Genomic DNA, 14704 nt, shown 5'->3' with positions numbered 1-14704 from the left:
TACATGACTGCTACCCCTCTATCACTTAAATCAGCCACTTCTCTAATGATTGTTCCCTCCCTATCGGTCCTCCTCTCTTTTTGAACAACCACATCAGGTTGTCAGAATGGAGATCCAGCTGAGACAGGAACTTGGATTGAAGTGGGAGTGTGGTAATTCCCTTGAATTAAGCCTTGAATAAGCCTTCCCTCACTAACTTCAAATAGAGCAGGCCACCTTGCCATGAATTCTTCCATCATTGGTGCAACACAAACAAATCTCTGCAAAAGTCTTTTCCATCTAGTGTTTTACAATTTCTCGGTTGTTCCTCTTCTTTACATCTAAGGGTAGGGTTTTCTGTATGGCCTTCAGACTGTTTCTGCTGATGGGTACATCAGGGAAAAATTCACTTCCGCTCTCTTTCCATTTTGACACCAAAGGCTACACTGCACTTTGCTGCAGGCTTGTTTTAAAAGAGTTTACCCTCATATTTGCGCAGCCAAGTTTTCTGAGGTGTGTGTGTTTAGTTAGAGAGTTTTTAAAACTAGTTAGAGTTTTTAAAACTATTTTAAACTGGTTTTCCATCCACAAGATCCCTTTTCTGTTAAAAAGGATACTATTCCTGATTTGCGTGATTAATAACTTGCTTTAAAAAGTTGTGCTTAGCCTCAAAAAATATTGTCCACTGCCCAACAACTTACCTCAAAACTACTTACCACTATAATGCCTTTGAGGGTGTATGTTGTGCAAAGAGGACCTATAAAAGAAATTATTTAGTGCCTCAATAAATTAAAAGAAGAGAAAATAATTAAATATGGTGCAATGTTAGATAACGGCAAAGATAATTGCAAAGATAACGTCAGATAACGTCTTATAAAAATGTGAATTTTTAATAGCTTTAGGTCATGGTCAAAAGGCAGGATCAAAAGTGCTACAATGAAGGCTAGCATCCCTGAGAATATAATTTGGCAAAGAGCGACCTGGCCACCTGGCTTTTATATTGGACTCTGACCCCTCACTTCTGTTTCTGGGTTACTGTCTCCCTGACTGATCTTGCTCCCTCTGGTGGGCTGGAGGTGGTACGTTGGCCGTGACACTATACATGTGACAACTAATCACTTTCACTTTCATTGGATTTTCAACCTCCATCATCAAGAAGTCACCTTGTTATAGTTATTAAATATATGTTCATAAAGATTTTTAATGGTTTTGTCATAATATACTATGCATTTTTGTGTGTCTGATGGAGTTGACAAAAACTCTCAGCTGGACATAATTCTATAAAAAAGCAGTTTGCGGTTTGTTTCGTGTCAAACCTAATCATTTGTGAGGAATGCTGTTTGTTGTGAACAGTTTAAAGTTTCACATGGCCGCGACGTGCATGTGTTGAACTAAACAGCGCGCGCGCGCGCGCGCGTGTGTGTGAGTGTGTGAAAGAGAGAGAGAGAGAGAGAGAGAGAGAGAGAGAGAGGGTATGGGTGTGCGGGTGCGGGGGAGAGGGAGAAACAGCCGCCTTCAAACATGGCGTCTTCAAGGGAAAATGACTAATATTATGACAAAACGAAGCAGCGTTCTCGAAGTATATATGGATTAAATCGCCTGTGCGCAGTCAGATCAGCGTATTTGTGCTCGGAACGGCGCGAGAGGAGGAGGAAAATGTGAAAATAGAAGAGAGACATTTTTATTAGGACGCATCGAAAGCGCTAGCTCACTGCTAGTTCGCGCAAAATACATTTCGGTGGAAAGGATTTGTCCTCGTTTCTATCCGTATGTCCCATTACATCGCGTTTGGCTCGATCCCCAAGTGGCGTGTTTTTTATTTAGGTAGGGATTGTTCCGCTTGTTAGACTAAATAGAAGTTAGAGGGTCGGGGCTACTGGAAAGGACGTCACAGCGGCCGAATTAAACGCATGTATTGCCCCGGAGCTCAGTGGTTTCATATTTACAGCAATGGCCGCTGCATAAATGCGCGGGAGACGAAGCATCGTGACTTTGAAACCCCCTCCTCGTCCTTTTTTGCCACCATCAGCATGACCCGTTTGCCCGTCGTGTGGACTCGTATTACGGACGGGGGGACGCTGACAGTCTGACGGCCGCGCACATCTACTTGCACAGTTTGGTCGCGTCTGCAGTTCGCGTCGCCCCGATGGACAGGAACTACCCGGGAGCGGGGTTCGGCGACCCGGGATGGAGCTATGAGAGATCCGCCAAGGCGAGGTACAGCTGACATCTAGCACCATTCCGCTGCACTTCTACTAGGGTCTTCTCATTTTTACAAAAACAGATTCATACATGTATTGTCTGCTAAATTCTGTAAGTGTAACATGTCCCAGATAATTTTACTTTGTAGGTTTTTTGGTATCTTATTTAAAGTCTGATCTGTCAGAAGGTGCGAGGTGGACACAGGCACTGTTTTTCTTACAGTGCTTTGTCAGCTACATATGTGTGTATATATTGCTTAAATTACTTCTTAGTTATTTTTCTTTTTCTTGTTTTATTCAGAATAATATATTTGTATAGTGATAAATCATAATTATTTAAACATTTTTAAATATTGCAATAAATCAGTTGTCTTCAGGTGTTAAACCTCTGCACTTGTAACTTTGTGAATTGTGGATATTATGAATGCGGAGGCTGTTTTTTATATTGCCACCATTTCTGGCACATTCTTGTATAAACCCTGACATTTCTCACCTGTGCAACTTTTGTACATTGCTGAAAGTTTTGAAAAAATCATGATTTATTAGACCATGTAAATGGTACAACTCCCTAGGAAATTTGGATCCTATGTGAAGTTCTATCTTGTCCCAGTCTTGTCTATGGCAGCTCCAGATCATCACACCCAGAATCTGAACTTCTCCATCGCCAAGCCTATACCACGCCACACACATTGCAGGGCTATGCAACCAATCACCACCCTGGGAGCTCTGGACAAAGTGGAACTTGGGGTGCACCTGGGAGGAGTTTGGGTGAGCAATTGATGTGTTTATTGTTGGTCGGGTGATTCATTGCAGTAGGATGGATCTGTTACTCCCTGCTTTGCCCACAGGTCTGTCAGGCTTGTTTGACACCGGCCTTCACCATGCCACTCCCTCTGGTGCAGATGCCTCCGTCATGAACCTGATTTCTGCCTTGGAGTCCCGTGGTCCTCAGCCACCCCACTCTGCATCCTCTCTCCTCTCTCAGTTCCGCACACCATCCTGGCAGACGGGTAAGACTGGACTGCTGTAGAGAGCTGCTTGTAAAGGGGGTGTCAGTATCGAAGTTAAAAAGATTCCTGACATGACTTCTACACTCCCCTGCCAAAATGAAGTCACATATTCAACTATTTGGTTGGAGCACCTTTATTGTCAAGCCACTTCATAAAGTTTTCTTTGCCACTTCCCAAAGATTTTCAGGGAGGTTGAGCATAATGTGTGTTTTATGCCCCCTGAATAATTATTTAACAAATAGTACCAGAGAATCCTCAGAATATGCTTTTGCCATCAGGGGAAAAAATTCTTATGGAAGCGTTGTTAAGCATTGTTCAGAGACAGTGTGTGTAAAAAGTCTACACATTCCTGTTAAAATGCCACGGTTTTATGTGATTTAAAAAGATGTGACCTGTTACGGGAATAAGGCAAGACAGGAGAAAGAGTGTGTGTAGGTAGAAACGAAAAACCCAGTTGTGTCGCAGCGCAAGGAGGCAGGTGAATCTCCACCGGTTTAATCTGTGAATGTGGGACAGCATTAGCTGCAACATCCACGGATGTTGACGTTCACGTGAAACAAGACATCAGGTAAGCAGGTAATCATGAGAGGAGACAAAAGGATCAGTCTTACTTTACGTAATCGGACGCGATGTGGGGCTACGTTATTGATAGCAATGGCAAACAATGAATGAGCAAACATCAGCGGCCAACATCGGTTATATTGGAGGTGCAAATTATTTTCGTTTTGCACTTTTCGGCGAACTTTTTTGCAATTTTGGCTTATTGCAGAACATCCTGCATTTATGCGTGTTCTGCATGAAAGTGGGTATAAACATTTGTACCGTATGCAACATTGTGGTGGAACACAAACAAAACTATTCAATTGAAAAAAAAAAAAAAAAAAAAAAAAAATTCTATCGCAAAGTACTTACTCATGTAGACATGAGCGACCAGCCAAGGCAGCCTGACTGAGTCTGTTTTCTCACAAGAACTGTTTTTGTTCTTGTATTAAGTTAATGTTCTTTTTCATTTATGTAGACCACATGTGTCAACCTCTGCCACATCCCTCTTTATATACATGTATTATTATGGCCCGGCGATATGACATGCTTATAACACACAAATTACTGATCCCAAGTAAACAATATTAAATGGCATAATTTGAAATGTATTAATTTAAGAATAAAATAAGAAATAAAAGAATATTTGCAGTCTTTACTTATTTCAGCAGTTTGACAGCAACCCTACACAGAAAAACACTGCAACTTTTGTCATTTTTTTTATTAAAGTTGCCACAAAAGTTTATAGCGAAATCCTGGAGTGACTGCAAAACATTTCCCACTTCTACTTTGACCATTAACCTGTACAATTCATTTGAAATACAAGCATTCGAATGTGGTGTGTGTGTGTGTGTGTGTGTATGTGTGTGTGTGTGAACACCATTGATCATTTGTTTTTATTTATTTGGCTTAATTGTACAAGTTATTGGTCACATTAAACGAGAGAAAATTTTGGAAATTACTTACTGTGTTCTCATTTTTTAACATTACAAAAACCTGGCATTTTTTCTTTCCACTGTACCTAGAACCCCAGATCAGTACTCCTATTCTGTAAATAAGGCACATGAATGGTGGGCTTCTTGATTTGTTTTTATTTTTGAGCAGTTTATTCAAAATTGTATCTGGATTTGAGCCTTTTCCCGTTGTTTGTGGCAGACAGTACGTCTCAGTGTCCCCTCAGTGTCAGCTTTGATTTGTTACATTTTCCATTAGTCAACTCAGTAGGTAAAATCTTTGTTTATAAAATTATTTAATAGTTTTATAATTACTTAATAAGATGTGTAATCATGTACAACAATAATCTTAAATGTATTGTAAATAAGCAAAACCATATACATCCAAGAAATAGTGCAGGTGATGACAACACTGATACATTGATCAGCCATAACAATGACACCTGACAGGTAAAGACAATTGATCTTGTGCCCATGGCTGTAAAATATTAGGTAGCATTTATAATTTTGTTGGCAGCAGAAAAAATATGCAAGGGTAAGGACTTAGATTTTTTCCAAAGTAAAATTGTGATCGGCTCCTGTACAGCTTCTCCGAAAATGGACTTCTTTAGGGATATTGGCTGTCTACAATGATCTGGACTGAGTCTGGGTGGTATGGCAGAGAAATTGAGCACATTATATTTCACCATTGAATTTTTTTTTGTGACAATGGCAGACTGAAACCTGAACCAGAGATAAGCTAATGAAGAATATAGAATAAAACAACACATTCGCATATTCACATCGTTCAATAGTTTACTGACACATATAACAAACAACATGCCTAATATGATAATGGCCATAACCAATACAATCCATGCAAAACCTGACATGTAACCTTCCCATCAGCATAGGAGGATATACCCCAACTCACTTTCGCTGCCCTTTGGTTCACCCTTGGTCACTTTCCGTAAATCCTTGCCTGTCAACTAAAAAAATATTTGCGTTTTACATTGTAAAAACCCTCCATTACTCAGTAAAAGATTTGGATGAACTGGCACAAAGGAAATATTGCATTTGTTCGGGGCACGGCATGTTTCTCAGATCACGCTATGGCGCCTGGTCCTAAAGCCGATCAATTACCAGGAAATTAAAAAAAAGAAATAAAATTCCAACACAATAGCCAATTAGGAAAATACCAGTATTGTATCTGGGCAAAACACAACACAACAACTAATGAAAAAGTATCCTGGAATTATTCACGTTTTTATGCTACTTGTGATGAAAACAATGATGCTCTGAGCATCACTTCACAGATTGTCTTCTTTTGTTTTAATGTTATAACAAATCCCCAATTTGTTTGACCGAAACGACAACTGCTGTTAGAAAATGTTATTAGCATTAGTTTTACAGTTTCTGTAGCCTAAACATTTACAGCCTGCAGCCTGAATGCACGTGGGAGTAAGTAGAATAGCTTATACAGTGCATCTGGAAAGCATTCATAGTGCATCAGTTTTTGTTACATGTTAAAGCCTTATTTCAAAATGTATTAAATGCATTTTATCCCCAGAATTCTACTCGAGGAAGTTTACTCTACAGTTTACTTGAGGTTTTGGCAAATTTATTAAAAATAAAGAAACTAAAGTACATGTACACAACACTTTGTCAATGCACCTTTGGCAGCAATTACAGATCCAAATTTTTTTGAATATGATGCCACAAGCTTGGCACGCCTATTGTTGGCCAGTTTGGCCCATTCCTCTTTGCAGCATCTTTGAAGCTAAGTCAGATTGGATGGGAAGCGTCGGTGAACAGCCATTTTAAGATCTCTTTATAGACATTCAATCGGATTCAAGTCTGGGATCTGGCTGGGACACTCAAGGACATTCACAGAGTTCTCACAGAGATCATGTGAGATACTGAAGAACCAGTGGAGTTCAATCTCGTCCATGTCCCGCCTTTCGCCTCCTTGTTTGCATTTTACTCACAGTCACATAGACACACACACACACACACACACACACACACACACCATAATGACGCATCCTGGGAAAGGTGATTGTATGACTGTCTAAAAGTGGCTGTAATTCTGCACCATTGCTGAATTTCAGAAAAAGACTTCAGATACAGTACCAATGAAGACCAATGAATGGGTGGTAGTAGTGGGTAACACACTCGCCTATGAACCAGAAGACCCAGGTTCAAATCCCGCTTACTACCATTGTGTCCCTGAGCAAGACACTTAACCCTAAGTTGCTCCAGGGGGACTGTCCCCTGTAACTACTGATTGTAAGTCACTCTGGATAAGGGTATCTGATAAATGTCGTAAATGTAAAAGCAAAAACATTTTCATAATACGGGACCTTTAAGGTGTTGTTTCAATCTGGCCACTCTACCATACAGGCCTGATTGATGGATTGCTGCAGAGATGGTTCTAGAAGGTTCTCCTCTGACCATTGGGTTCTTGTTCACCTCACTGAAGTCCTTCTCCCCAGATTGATCAGTTTAGGTTGCCTAAACTCTAGGTAGAGTCCGGGTTTTGAACTTCTTCCACTAACGGATGATTGAGGCCACTGTGCTCATTGGGACCTACAAAGCATCCTATCTTTGTCTGTAGCCTTTCCCAGATTTGTGCCTGGAGACAATCCTGTCTTGGAGGTCTACAGAAAATTCCTTTGAGTTCATGCTTGGTTTGTGCTCTGACATGAACTGTCAACTGTGGGTCCTTATATTGTGTGTGTGCCTTTGCAAATCATATCCAGTCAACTGGTTTTTCCACAGGTCGACTCCAATTAAGCTGCAGAAACATCTCAAGGATGATTTAGCACCTGAGCTAAACTTTTTTTTTACATTGTCATTATGGGTTGTTGTGTGTAGAATTCTGAGGGAAAAATGAATTTAATCCATTTAGGAATAAGGCTGTAACATAACATAATGTGGAAAAAGTGATGTGCTGAGAATACTTTTTTAGATGCACCATATGTGCTTTTTGCCTGTGTATTCCATACAATACATTGCTCAAACTGAACAAAGTTTTTACACTGTAGGATTCTACAGCACTTTATTTATTTTCTTATATCAGCAGTCAGTGTGCTTATTTGTCAGTAAAGTCAAATAATAGATTTGTGTTTGCTATAGAAAAAACAAAAACAGCTTAGGGAACATTTTTCACAGTTTAGGATACTTTGATTTTGACTTTGTTTCATCATTTTTATTGCAATGTTTGACCATACAATTCAGAATTTGGCACATATGTGGCCAACTGTGCTTAAAATGTTTGAATAAAAGTTTAATAAAAACAATTAGTGCTGTATTGGATTTATGACTAGTACTTTTTTACATCAAGTAATGGAAAGGAACAGAGTAACTTTTACTCAAATTCTAAATAATTTTACTTTTTATTTTAGTAAAGATTTTTACTTAATTACATTTTTTAGTACTTTTTCTACCTCTGAGGGCTCTACACTAACTTTGTACTGGTTGCATATTTTTGCACCAGCGCAAAAGTTAGGTGCACCACATTTTGTGATGGCAGTGCATCAACAACACAGTTTTAGAGATTCTTAAATTGCTGTCCATTTAGGCAATATTGACTTCTAAATTATTAACTAAAAAGTTGGTTAACATAACATTCTTTATTTGCACAATTCTATAAGAAAAGTAACATACTGAAAATGTGTTGGTGCTTAAAGTCCTGATTATTCCTTGGACAGGATTCTCACATGGAGCACCTGATCATGGCCAGATTATGGTGAACTGATGCTCTTTTTGCATAATTGCCCCCACAGTGCTCATAGGAACATTCAGCATTTTGGAAATGCATCCATAACCATTCCTATCATAATGCTTTTCAACAATAAGAAGAAAGTAAAATGAAAGTGAACTGATTGTCATTGTGATTCTTCATTACTTCATTACTTCATTCTTTGCGTCTATAACCATCAGAATGCTGTTCAACGATAAGATGAAAGTGATTAGATGAAACAGTCATTGTGATACACAGCACATGGTGCACACAACGAAATGTGTCCCCTGCTTTTAACCCATCACCCTTAGTGAGCAGTGGCAGCCATGACAGGGGAACACTGTGTGGGGACAGTGCTTTGCTCAGTTGCGGCTCGGGATTCAAACCAGCAACATTCTGATTACAGAGCCATTTCCTTAACCGCTAGGCCACCACTGCCCCTAAGATTACGGAGATCTTGGGAGAGTTCTTTTTCCTTTACCCATCATGAAGTCTTTCCTCGGTATTGAGAAGCCTTTATAGGCCATCAATTAGGACTAAAACAGCTGATATCAGTTAGTACTGATAGGTTTCTCTCAATACTGACAGATTTCATGCGATCGCCTGGACACTTTGTTATCTTCATGTGTTCAATACTTATTGCCTGTCTAATTTCTCTTATTTATTATGACTATTTTGTACTTAAATGTTCTGATTTCTTTGTATAAATTCTATATTTGGCTTGTTTGCTACATCTGGTGTAAATTTAGTGTCAATAGCCCACTTAGGACTGAATCACAGAATCAGTTTGCTGGATCATGCTCTTCTACAAGGACTCCTCACACCCCGCCCTCTGCAGAATTGCGTATAATTTGCATATCTGGTCGCTGCCACCCACTACACATGTTACGAGTGCGTCTTACCACTTGCCTAGTTCTGCGCAAACTCTGCAAAATTCACACAGTTCAGCAAACTCTTAATCATGCAAACAAATGATTCAAAATGTGATTTTATTAATATTGTTCCTGTTCATAATACAAGCGGGCACAACATTTGTGAATTCCAGGTCTTTTCGATGTTTATTTACTTGATATGTTGGTTTCAAATGTGAAGCACTTTAATTTTACAAATGAAAAAATGTTTAATGTTGTGAAATGGTTCTTTGCATGAAATGCACATATTATTTACATGTAAGTGTTTTATAAAAGCAAACAGTAAAGTGCACAAGCACTTTGCTGAATATCAGTTAAGTGATTTAGTCATATTGAATTTGCCCCCCCCCCCCCCCATACACTCCATAATCACAGTTTTATATAACATTATAAATGTATCTATTATTGTATGCATTGTTATTTTCAGATTTTGCTGGCAACAACGTGTCAGTGCGTGCATGTAACTGGTAACTAAAGGGCATATATAGTGGTTACTTAGATGTTATACATGGTATTGTTGTCCTTCACTCTATTCTCCTGTTTTTTCTGTTTAGCGATGCACACTCCTGCTCCGGCTGAGTTGTTCATCTCCAGTGCCCTCCCTGGGTCAGGATCTTTCCCGTCATCATCTGCTCTGTCTGCTTATCAGCACCCTGCCTCTTTTTCTGGACGCTCGTTTCCTGGGGTGACATCTTCACTGTCTCTCCAGGAGACTCCAACCTTCAGCCCCACTTCCAATGGCCTCCTCTCACCACACGACCCCTTGCTTCACATCAAGACCTCGTCCCAGTCAAGTTTGGGTTTTGACCGTCTCCTATCAACCCAAAGCACAGCAAGCGTTGCATACCGGGGAGGTCATGACCCCACAGGAGGCAGGGTCATCTCTGCTGAAGCCTCTTCAGCAGCCTCTGCCCGCCATCTGCAGAGCCACCAGTTTAACCTGCTGTCCTCTCAACTCCCAGACCAGTCCTCCCAGCTCTACAGTGCCTCTGTTTTCACTTCAACCACTCCCCACCCCACGCCCCAGGAGCGCACTGTTCCTCGGCAGGACAGTGTGATCAAGCACTTCCAGCGCCCATCGTCTTCCCAGACTATCTCCTCCACCCCGCATCCCCTTCGGCACTACCTCAGCTGTGGGGTGTCGGCCTACCAGCAGACCCCACATTCCCGCCATTCTGGGCTCTCGTGCAGCCCTCTTGGAGAAAACAGTCCCTCCTCTGACCACAAATCTTCCCCCCAGGTGGAACAGTACAGGCCCATCATCCATCCCTCGTACAACTCCTCTTCATCCTCAGGTGGGGTGGCTAAGGGAGTGAAAAGCAACTCTAGCAGTGGCTATTCCTCCTCAGGATCATGCTCTTCTACACGGACTCCTCACACCCCACCCTCTGCATCCTCATCTTCCTCATCCTCGTCTTCTTCGTCCTCTTCCGCCACTGGAGCGCTTGCCTCAGATTCCATAACAACCTCCAGTTCTGCTTCTACTTCCTCACGGCAGCAGCCACCCACCCAGTCAGCTCCACCTCCAACTCAAACTCACCCCATGCCAGCACTCAACTCTGCAAACCCCTCTCAGCAGTCCCTTCCAAAACCGTGCCTGTCTGCCTACAGCTCTCCTGTGGCTTCAGTCAAGCCGTCCAGCAGCCTGACTGCCCACACCCCTCCACAGCAGTCATCACAGCCTCAGTCCTACTCCCCCAGTCAGCCTCCACCTTCTCACCACTCGCAGTCATACAGGAACTTCAGCTCCCCACAACCTCATGACCTACACTTAACCAGGGCTGCTGCAGTGAGTAAAGGTTACAGTGGGATGGGAAACCAGTCCTTCTCAGCAGAAGTGGTGTACGGGGCAGAGTCTGCCTATGGGCCTCTGCCACCCTCATTAGGCGGAGCAGGCAGCCCATCTATGGGCTATGGGACTGCCGGTCACTCCCCAGCACTTGTGAGATCAGGAGTGGGTGGAGGAAATACTGGGAGTGGAGAAACAGGAGGGGGAAGCAGTGCTGGCGTGTCGTACCACAGTACAGTGTCGAGTCCCTCGTCTTCAAATAGATCTGGAATTGTCCGCCCTGGCATGCATTCTCCAGCACCAACCAGACCTGTGCAGTCGCCGGTGGGTACTGGATCCAGCAAGTACCTCTCTTCTGTCCTGTCTCCATCCTTCCTTCCCTCCCCACAAGGATACCCAGACTCCCGTGGGCCTCGGTCCCAGCCATACCACCATGCACCTCCACCCAAAACAAAGACTGATTCTAATATTGGAGTTTCTGAGAGGCCCCAGCAGCAAGAGGAGGATGAGGAGGATTTCCTCATCCAGCACCTGCTGCAGGCCGAGAATCCCACACCCCAAGTCCAGCAGCATTCAGCGGCTCCACCCCAAAATGGTGGAAAGGGGCTCTCCTATGAGATGAACAAGAGCTCTGAGGAAAGGTACCACCTTCAAAGTGTAATCCGCACCCACAGTGCCACCTCTAATGCCACCTCTAGTTCTGGAGACAAAGTGGGATTAGACAGCCACCTGGACGTGTCACTAAAGAAACATCAGCAACTCCAAGAACAGGAGCGGCAGCAGAAGAAAAGTAGGCCTGCTGAAGATGGAGGACCCAGAAGAGGGGGTGCTGAGCAGGCACACCCGCATGCTCATCCCCATGACTCTCTGGGATCAGTGGTGCATTATGGTCAGGTTGATCCTTACTCCCAGCACACTGTTCTTCCTCAGCACGGTCTGTCTCATCACCAACACACCCCAACGGACCGACATATGCATTCACGGCCACACATGGATCTTCAGAAGAAGCTCCAAGATCCTGGAGATTTGTCTTATGTATGCAAGACCCCAGATGTGCCACCCCAGCATCATCACTCTCATGCTCACACACAGCAGCAGCATCATCATCATCATCAACATTCTCAACACCATCAGCAGCAGCCCCAACCGTGCCAATCTCACTCAATGCTCGACTCTCCCACTGAGTCCCCACACCTAATGCAGTCAGTTTTATCCCACACCCAACAGGCCCAGCAGCAGGCCATGATGGAACCGGAGTCCCAGCCCCACCAGCATGTTTCCCAGTTGCAGCTTCAGCTCCAGTCGCAAGCTTTGGAGGCTGCTACTCATTATGGCTGCACACCTCAACCCCAACCTGACCAGACCCGGTCCAAACCAAGCACAGTCTCATCTTTAGACATGCTAGAGCGCTCACTCTCTCAAACCTCCAGTACAGATGGAGCGATGATTGAAGAACGGGCAGGACAAGCCGGAGGAAGAAGGGGGAACATGGCTGGAGGGAACACAGGAAACTTGGAACGACACAGAGTACTGGACCAAGCAAGGCTTCCAGCACACCACACTCAACAACACCATGTCTCTGAGCTGCAGTCATACTTGTCCGAACAAGATCTGGCAGCAACACACAGTCGCCATCTCACACTGCACCACCAGCAGTCAAATCTTCACCATCAGCAGCAGCAGCACCGCCACACCCAAGGCCACACCCATCATCTGCCTCCTCAGACCTCCTCTACAGCCCCACAACAGGAGGAAGCTCCTCACTCCAGCCACTCTACGCAGCTCTCACAGTCTGCATTGGAAACACAGCAGCAGCCAGAGCATCGGTTCGACACAAGGAGCTCTGCAATGAAATCAGTTTCTGTAACACAGAGCCAGAACCAGAGGTTTGTTCCCTTGCCCTCCATTTGTTTTCCAGACTCACTTCTTCCAGATGAGGACCGATCCTTCTTTCCTGGGATGGAGGACATGTTTTGTCAAGAGGATTACAAATCTAGCTGTCATGGAGGAGATAACCAAGGGCAGGAGACAATAGCACAAGGTCACACAGGGCAAGAGGGTCTGATTGGACTGAAGGTGTCAGGAGGTGACCGAGGAGATGCTCCAGAAGCTGGGTATGACCTACTGGGACACCACAGCGATCAAGGTTATGGCCAGTACTGTCATGACATTTCAGAATCTGACAGTGGGCCAATGCATCTGGACCTGGATTCTCTCAAGAGTCATGAGCTTCCATCTACAGTCAACACAGAGCAGCTGGGACTGATTCAGTCCCATCAGTCTGGCCTCAGAATTGGCAGTGGAGAATCTGTTGGGAATGGATCTGGAAATAATCTAAGTGGATCTGGAAGTTCTATGACAAATTCTGGAGGGCTCTCATCACCAATCTTCTGCTCTTCTCGGCCTAAGAAGCTCCTGAAGTCTAGTTCTTTTCAACTTCTGAAGGAGAGACCTGATCCTAATTCCTTACCCAAGAAGAGTTTTGCACAGGAGTATGAGTTTGAGGATGATGAAGATAAAGCCGATGTTCCTGCTGACATACGACTCAACAGCCGCCGACTCCCAGATCTGATTCCAGACCTAGTCTCCAGCTGCCGAAAACCCTCGGGAGAGGGGGCTGGGGGGGGTGCACTGAGCCCACTTTTAGGGGACCTAGATTTTGACTACTCCTCTCTGGGGCCACCTCCACAGCTTCTGCCCTCAGAAGGCCCAAAAAAGCGAGGGAGAAAACCCACCAGACCCAAGCGCACAGAACCTCCACGTCCTCGAGGACGTCCACGGATTCGTCCGTTACCTCAGCCCTCGCAGCCCAGGAGCCTCGTGGGAGAGGTGCGAACAGGATATCCTGTTGAGAGGGGAAGAGGGCGTGGTCGGGGCAGAGGCAGAGGGAGGCAGGAAGACTCATTGATAGGCACAAACATTACAAGTAAGGATCAAAATGAGCTGTATCAGCAGCACCTGCAGCAGCAAATGCATCAACAGCACCAGGAGCAAATAAAACCAATTAAGGTTGGTATTTAACATTTTCAGCCCTGGGCCCCTTTTTTGAATGGACATACCCAAAATTTTACAAAAAATGTTTTTTTCTTATTCTAAATTATAACACTCTTTAAATTACTCTTAGAGTGTAGGAATAAGCATGTATGTCAACTGGGTCACAGAAAAGAGAGAGAGCCTGAGAGAGCCATCTGAGAGAGGCTCCTACTAAATCCTAATAATTAAACTGCATCAAACATATTGCTATAAAGGTGAACGGGGATCATTAGTAGAGAGATTTCCAACCTATCAATTTGGGCATGTTTGTGTGTAATGTTTTGGACACAAAGTACATGTGCACGTTTATGGCAATGATTTTGCCCTTTTTGGGGGGCTCTTGGTGGTCGGCAGGGGTGCAGTTGTATAAGGTTGCTGGTTTATTTTTTATTTATTTACTGTTGGACATGGTCCTGCAGAGTCTTTTGATAATGTGCAAGGCGTTGGAATTTTGTTTTCTTTTGTGCTTGATTTTTTTGAGATACTTCATGGTTAGACGACATGCGATGTAAATGAATTGGTACATGTTAATGGGTGTTAATAGGCAGGGGACTTAGCTTTGAA

The 14704-nt window shown here is 43.5% G+C and overlaps 1 protein-coding gene across 3 annotated transcripts in view; it reads left to right on the top strand.

The window, feature by feature from the left end:
- Positions 1-1476: 1476 nt before the first annotated feature.
- prr12a (proline rich 12a) overlaps positions 1477-14704 on the top strand; it is a 33923-nt gene continuing 20695 nt past the window's right edge. For all 3 annotated transcript variants that reach the window (XM_028965513.1, XM_028965512.1, XM_028965514.1), the window contains exons 1-4: positions 1477-2196; positions 2791-2948; positions 3029-3190; positions 9873-14116. In XM_028965513.1, coding sequence (XP_028821346.1) covers positions 2126-2196; positions 2791-2948; positions 3029-3190; positions 9873-14116 — 4635 coding nt within the window. In that variant the 5' untranslated portion in view covers positions 1477-2125. The remainder of the gene's footprint in view (positions 2197-2790; positions 2949-3028; positions 3191-9872; positions 14117-14704) is intronic.

Source organism: Denticeps clupeoides, chromosome 2 (assembly GCF_900700375.1).
Source record: "Denticeps clupeoides chromosome 2, fDenClu1.1, whole genome shotgun sequence".
Taxonomy (NCBI): Eukaryota; Metazoa; Chordata; class Actinopteri; order Clupeiformes; family Denticipitidae; genus Denticeps; species Denticeps clupeoides.
Note: the sequence above shows the minus strand (reverse complement) of the source record. Positions and strands in the feature narration are given on the sequence as shown.